The 7,977-nt window shown below is 44.0% G+C and overlaps 1 protein-coding gene across 1 annotated transcript in view; it reads left to right on the forward strand.

Annotated features, from left to right (window-relative positions):
• Positions 1–5,520, forward strand: part of DNAH12 (dynein axonemal heavy chain 12) — a 210,165-nt gene extending 204,645 nt beyond the window's left edge. Inside the window, exons 73-74 of the mRNA XM_082264952.1 lie at positions 2,770–2,837; positions 5,301–5,520. Coding sequence (XP_082121078.1) covers positions 2,770–2,837; positions 5,301–5,491 — 259 coding nt within the window. The 3' untranslated portion in view covers positions 5,492–5,520. The remainder of the gene's footprint in view (positions 1–2,769; positions 2,838–5,300) is intronic.
• Positions 5,521–7,977: the final 2,457 nt, after the last annotated feature.

Below are 7,977 nucleotides of genomic sequence, written 5' to 3' on the forward strand. Positions count from 1 at the left end.
ATATCACACAACCGCCGGCTCTCTGGACAGATGTGCTGCACTTTTTTGCACCTTAGGAGTTGTTTATTTTGGATTGCACTTTCAAGCCATTTAAGATGTTTTTTAAAACAAGCATTTTAATTGACTCTGAATTCTGTTTCACTATCTCTGCACTTTAGGAATCGCTCACTTTGGATTGCACTTTAAGGTCTCTTTTGCACTGTAATTTTTTTTTAAGTTTTTTACAGCTACTGTTTTTTATATTTACATGTATATTTGATTTAATTTGAACAGCAATACCACATAATTTTAGATGCTGGCAATCTAATGGCATTTTCCCTGGACCGTTGGTGCTGAACAAAACACATCTAATTTCAAAATGGTCATCAGAGCCAAAGAAGCCACATTTCAATTGCTGCACTCTCCTTTTTTTCAGCTAACACTAGAGTGACCAAGTTGTACCACAAAGTATTCTCACTTTAATTACAGCTGTCAAGTGCTAAGGGGAGCATGATCATTTAAAGCTGAGCCCCAGGCACACAGCTAGATATACACATTTAAAATACATATATGGGGGCTGTTTTAGCTGAGATTTTGTCATTTTTGGTCTACTAAATACACAATTGAAAGCGTTTTATTATACTGTAACTGTTCTATCATTACAAAAATATCTGTTGATCCTTCGAGAATGTTTGTGATCTTCTAGCTTTGTGTGTACTCTGCCTCTGCCAAACTGAAATCCCAAGCATTGTTAACAGCCCTACCTAGTTCACTTTTGTGGACTACAGAACACCTCCCTGGAGATAAGAAGACCGACCCCTAATGCAGCCAATCCTTCTCCAGCCTTTCTGCATAGGGCATTAAAAGAGGCTGATATCAATTCAAATGCAAGGACTTAAACAATATATTTAATGATTTTTATGATAAATATATATATATATATATATATATATATATATATATATATATATATACACACACACACAGTGTCCCACAAAAGTGAGTCAACCCCTAACATTTTTGTAAATATTTTAACATATCTTTTCATGTGAAATAATGAAGAAATTAAACTTTGATACAATGTAAAGTAGTGAGTGTACAGCTTGTATAATAGCCATTAATGTCTAAACCGATGGCAACAAAAGTGAGTACACCGCTAAGTGAAAATGTCCAAATTGGGCTCAAAGTGTCAATATTTTGTGTGGCCACCATTATTTTCCAGCATTGCCTTAACCCACTTGGGCATAGAGTTCACCAGAGCTTCATAGGTTGCCACTGGAGTCCTCTTCCACTCCTTCCTCAAGACATCATGGAGCTGGGGGATTTTAGAGACACCTTGCGCTCCTCCATCTTTGAGGATGCCCCATAGATGCTCAATAGGGTTTAGACCTGGAGACATGCTTGGCCAGTCCATCACCTTTACCCTCAGCTTCTTTAGCAAGGCAGTGGTCACCTTGGAGGTGTGTTTGGGTTCATTATCATGTTGCAATACTTCCCTGTGGCCCAGTCTCTGGAGGGAGGGGATCATGTCCTGCTTCAGTACGTCACAGTAAATGTTGGCATTCATAGTTCCCTCAAAGAACTGTAGCTCCCCACCAGTGCTGGCAGCACTCATGCAGCCCCAGACCATGACACTCCCACCACAATGCTTGACTGTAGGCAAGACACACTTGTCACTCCTCACCTGGTTGTCACCACACACCCTTGACACCATCTGAACCAAATAAGTTTATTTTGGTCTCATCAGACCACAGGACATGGTTCCAGTAATCCACGTCCTTAGTCTGCTTGTCTTCAGCAAACTGTTTGCAGGCTTTCTAGTGCATCAGCTTTAGAAGAGGCTTTCTTCTGGCAAAATAGCCATACAGACCAATCTGATGCAGTGGGTGGCATATGGTCCAAGCACTAACAGGCTGACCCCCACCCCTTCAACCTATGCAGTAATGCTGGCAGCACTCATGCATCTTTTTCCCAAAGGCAACCTCTGGGTATGGTGCTAAGCACTCAACTTCTTTGGTCGACCATGGCGAGGCCTGTTATGAGTGGAACCTGTCCTGTTAAACTGCTGTATGGTCTTGGCCACCATGCTGCAGCTAATTTTAAGGGTCTTGGCAATCTTCTTATAGGCTAGGCCATCTTTATGTAGAGCAAGGCTGTCCACAAGGTTTAGGAGTGTGTCTATTTGAATGTTTGACCATTTTTCCAGAAGCGCATTTGTGAGGTCAGGCACTGAAGTTGGAGAGAAGGCCTGGCTCACAGTCTGCACTCTTATTCATCCCAAAGGTGTTCTATCGGGTTGAGGTCAGGACTATGTGCAGGCCAGTCAAGTTCCTCCACCCTAAACTCTTTATGGACCTTTCTTTGTGCACCGTTGGAACAGGAAGGGGACATCCCCAAACTGTTCCCACATTGTTGGGAGCATGAAATTGTCCAAAATGTTTTGGTATGCTGACGCCTTAAGAGCTCCCTTCACTGGAACTAAGAGGCCAGGCCCATCCCCTGCAAAAACAGCCCCACACTATAATCCCCCCTCCACCAAATCATTTGGACCAGTGCACAAAGCAAGGTCCATAAAGACATAGATAAGTGAGTTTGGGGTGGAGGAACTTGTCTGTGTTGATCACAGTAAGCAGACTCTAGCCAATCAATCACCAGTTATAGTGCAATTTTCAGATTGGAAGACAGACTCCTATTGGTTGCTATGCTTTTCTGTCATGTTATTTTCTTCCAATGTTGTAAATGTTGTCTGATTTAGTTATCTTTCTTTGTTTTATGAATAAATCTCTATAGTGGCGTGATGGCAGAACAACACCCCAAAATCTTATTTGACTTGGTGCCGATAATCTGGATAAAACCAAGTAAGTGAATTGTGTGATAAATTATCATTTTGCATTTCATATAATATTACTACAGTTATAATTTTATGATACATCTATTGCTGTGGTGTTGAATAAATAATACACTAGTCAAACATGGTAATTGTAGATATAAATTCACCTAGTGACAGATTCTACCTGCTGAGTGACTCAATTTTTATTTAGGGTTCAGCTTGTGCAGCTGGCAGCCCTGGTACCTAAATTCATAAGACCTTCATTACTTTTTACATTTTGAATGACCCTAAGTCTGAGCTAGAAAAATGTAGTGTTTGTCTATCGTGGTGATCACTGCCCAGAGTTTAGCTTTATAAATAGAGTAGTTTAGTTTTTATTTAGTGTTTGCTCTAATAATCTTTAGGACTGTCTTGGTGAAACTTCAGCTACTGGAAGATTTAGTTCCCTTCATGACCAGGCAGTTTTTTGCGATACGGCACTGCGTTACTTTAAGTGACAATTGCGCGGTCGTGCGACACTGTACTCAGATGAAATGTATGTACTTTTTTCCCCCACAAATAGAGCTTTCTTTTGGTGGTATTTGATCACCTGTGCATTTTTATTTTTTGCGCTATAAATAAAAAAGATTGACAAGTTTGAAAAAAAAAAAAAAATCAATACTTTTACTTTCTGCTATAAAACCTATCCGATAAAAAAAAATGTAAAAAATCGAATTTCTTCATCAATGTAGGCAAATATGTACGCTACATTTTTTTGGTAAACAAAATCCCAACAAGCGTTTATTGATTGGTTTGCGCAAAAGTTTTAGCATCCTCAAACTAGGGGATATATTTATGGAATTTGTATTTCATTTTTGTTTATCACTAGTATTGTCGGCGATCAGCAACTTTTAGCAGGACTGTGATATTGCGGTGGACAAAACGAACACTAACTGACACTTTTGACACTTTTTTTGGAAACCAGTGACACTAATACAGTGATCAGTGCTAAAAACATGCACTGTATCTGTACTAATGACACTGGCTGGGAAGGGGTTAACATCAGGGGCGATCAAATAGTTAAATGTGTGCCTAGCTACTGATTTGGTGTACTGTGGGAGGTGCCTTTACTAGAAGAAGGCATGGATCTGTGTCCCTGCTTTGCAGGAATACAGGCTCCATGCTTTCACCACTGATAAAATGGCAATCTGCCTTGTTTACATAGGCAGTCTGCTGTTTTGCCTGTGTACCGAACTGTGCATAATCACAGCGGGAGCGAGACGGCAGTGGTGCGCACTCGCGCCCAATACCCGGAAGTGCAGGGTCACATTGGAAAACTGCTATTGGGTGGTCGTGAAGTGGTTAAACTCACCAAGGTGTTGAGATTTTGGCTACCATCCTTATATAGAAGAACTGCATCCCCATAGTTCTAAAGGGCAGGACCCTCAAAAGTTTTAGAATGTACACCTTTAACAAACCCTAAAAATTGGAAGAGGTTTAGTTCACTAGGAAAACTCACTGTGGCTGGCTAAAATTCTTTCCTGCCTGCAGCCTTTGAGGGGTGGATTTTTGCTGTTTTAGAAACTGAATGGAGTTTCACTATAGAAGTGCTCACCAGGAGAGTCCTAAAAACAAGAACGCTTATTGCAAATTCCATATTCCCTTTAGGTCAGAGGTGCCACACTTGGCCTGTGGAGCCCCTTTGATGTGGCCACGGCCTCCTGCTCTGGGATAGCTGGTAGGCAAGCCAAGATCGCAGGTTCCCAAACAGCCATCCCAGAGCATCAGTATTGTGAATAAAGCCGGAGGCAGAGGAAGCAAGTGGCTGCAGAGCAGAGCTGCATAAGCTGGTACTTCCTGTATGGCACCGCCTCCTGTCACAGGCAGAGTGATACCAATTGCACTCTGCCTGGGACAGCAACAGCGGGCGATACCTGAAAAGCTGGAAGACTGTTATTAAAGGTAAGTTTAATATTACTAAATCACAGTGTACATATGGACATATCTGTTCAGCATTGGTTACCGGGCTGCTGTCAAACTGATCCGCAGGTGCTGTGTAGTGCACCTGCAGGTTACCTGCACTGAGCCATAGATTAACCTATAGATAGAGAAACCTGTGGGTTTCAGAAAGTGCACTACACCTGCAAGATATAATAGAAGTCTATGACAAAGTGCAGCGAACCCGCAGGAAAGCCAAAGGTGCACTGCTCTGCACATATGGTGTGGTTAAACCACGGCGCATCATTGTAAAAAACAGAAGGGGATCTGTCCCCTTCCATCTGGGTGGATCAGATTGGAAAGCCCATAGAATACCATTGCACAGAGCAGGTACAAGTATGACATGTTTATCATTTTAATTAAAAAAGAACATCTACAATCACTTTAAAAGGAAGAACTGAAGAAACTGAAAGAAATATGGCTTAGTCAGACAGTACCTCAAAATCAAATAACAAATGTATGCCCATATTTTTAGATGATATGCTATAGTATGTTTTATATTTTGTGTCTCCAGATAAAAAATCTGATATAAAGAAGACCAAGTCATACGTGTGTCCTCTTTACAAGACCAGTGAACGGAAGGGCACTCTGTCCACCACAGGCCATTCCACCAACTTTGTCATTGCCATGCTGCTGCCAACAGATAAACCAGTCCAGCACTGGATAAAGAGAGGGGTTGCCCTCCTTTGCCAGCTTGATGACTAATAGCATATTTCCCAGCGTATTACATTGGAGAAGAGATGTTGCCGCATATCTACTGTATCTACCAGAGCTCATCTATCATTTGTCTACTGCTGCTTTGAGAAACCAAGTGCAGTAAAAAAAGTTTAATTGACTTTTAAATATATATATGTGTATTGCATTTTTATGCTTAATGGTTTGTTAAATTAAAATTAAATTAAAAATGTTTGGTTTTGACAATTCTTTTGGGAAGGTTAATGCGTGGGCATTGTTTTATCCACACGGTAATACAAATATGTGACCTTCATCAAGGATGTGTATTAAGAATGCTATGTTGACTGAGCATTTTATAAGCTATTTTTCTCTATCTTCCATTGACAGACGCAGCAGCTATGCTTCTTGACCATTGGGTTATGCGCTATCTACAGGAGTAGTACTAGGCAGTAAAAAAAATTCACTGACACGCCTACAGGGGCTGTCCTTTCCGGCATAACCCCCCACACACTCTGCCACAAGCCAGTTTCTTGCTGCCTAGTGAAGGAGTAGGACCTAGGTTTCCTGCTGGGACTTCAGTCTCAGTTTTTTATTCCTTTAAGAATATTTCTGTTTATTTCTCTTTTTACTCACTATCGCTAGCTAGTGTCAGGGGGATCCTCCTAGTGAACTACAAGCGACAGCCGGCTGAGGTTTCGCACTGGATATTATAGATCCTTACGATCTCCCAGCCTGGCCAACAAGCGTGAGCAGGTTATGGTTCCACCAGGCCTTGCCACGACAGAGCCCCTGTGGATGGGGACAAGCCTGTGAGTGGATGTCTCGCCGGAACGCATCGACCTGGAGCACCCTGAGTCGCAGCATACCCCTCGGCTGACAGCACCCCCATTCCGGGTGGGAGGTGGTCTGTCCGGAGAAGAGCCCACCCGGTCCATGGTATGGTGAGTAACCTGTGCCCCCCATGTCCCTAGCGGCCTCTGGGGGGGGAGATGTGGGCACACTCCTGGAGATAGTAGGACCCCGGCTTCCTAAAAGATCCCCCTGGCCTGTCTGACCCTGCTCTCCTTGCTCCCATTCTGGGGGCACTATATGTCAGCGTCTGAAGCCTTGGGGGGGGGGGGGTGTACAGTGTTACCTTATCCTGCGGGGTCTTTTTGGTAGATCCCTGGTGTGGCCTCTTGTCTGGGTCCTTACAGCATGGCAGCATTTTCCGCCGCCATCTTAAGTGTGGGCATCGGTTCCATGTGTGTGTGAGGTGCAGCAGCCATTTTCCCTGGGCTTCCTATACTTTTACATTGGCACCATTTCAGGGTAGTCTGGAGCTACACAGGCAGGTCGGCCTATTGTGCTTCATGTCATTTCCTGTGAGACACTTTCTGTGCTCAGTTCTCCATGCGTCAGATGCTGCTGGTTCCTCTCTGAGGTGGCACAGTATTAGGCAGCTTTTCGGGAATTCCCTGCGCACTCTGCTACCTGCCATTAGCTTAAAGGGTAACTCCGGTTACACTACCATTGGTCGGTGCGGACAGCGATCTATAGGGGCAGTACACTTTTTTACAAAAATTTGGCAATTGAGTCCCAAAAGGTTAATTCTCCACCTGACCCCCTCAGTGCGTCTGCAGGTGCATCCGGTTCGCAGTCCCTGATGTCTCTTTGTGCAGCATTGAAAAATCTGGCATCAAAGGTGGACTTTGTAATGAAACAAGTTTCTAGCAAAAAACGGCCACTGCCTTCTCTGTCCTCTGATTCAGAGCCTGATATGATCGCCACGGACAACCCACTCCCTGAGGGATCCCTGTCCCCGCTATCGGATGGCGAGGAGGATATGTCCTCCTCAGCTGCAGTGCGGGAACACGTTATGATGGAAGCACTGATTTTATCAGTGAGGGAAACTTTAAAATTGACTGATGAGCCCACACAGTGTTTCCTTGTCCCGAGGATTTTCACGATATTGTGAATGAGCAATGGTGGTGCATTAAGTACGTGCTAGGGATGCCGAAGCACCTGTTTCCAGGTTCAAATAAATCTACTGTGGTACCCATGGAAGGTTCCCGGTGTCTACGGACCCGGTGAACAGACAGGTGGAATCCCTTTCCCGCCACTTACATGTTTTGCCAGGTTCGCTACTAAAACCAATATTTGTGTCCCTTCTGGTTTCACAGACGGTAATGGAATGGGTTAGGGGTAACTTGAACACTGAGATGGTTCCTCCGACCTTGATTGAGCTCACGGACCAGATGGCCCAGGCCCTGGTATTCCTGTGGGATGCGGCCTTGGACGCAGCCCCTCTGGTTGCCAGAGTGTCAATGGTAGGAATTGCCATACGCCGCATGGTGTGGCTGAAGAGCTGGTCGGCCAACCAGGCTTCTAAGAAGGCCTTAACAGATCTCCCTTTTTTGGGTGAACGTCTGCTTGGGGACTCCTTGGATGAGTTGATTAAAATGTTAACGGGGGGGGGGGTAAGAGTACTATGCTCCCCCAATCCTCCAAAGGCAAGGGACCCCGTGGTAGACGGG

Source organism: Pelophylax lessonae, assembly GCF_965119305.1.
Source record: "Pelophylax lessonae genome assembly, chromosome: 8".
NCBI lineage: Eukaryota > Metazoa > Chordata > Amphibia > Anura > Ranidae > Pelophylax > Pelophylax lessonae.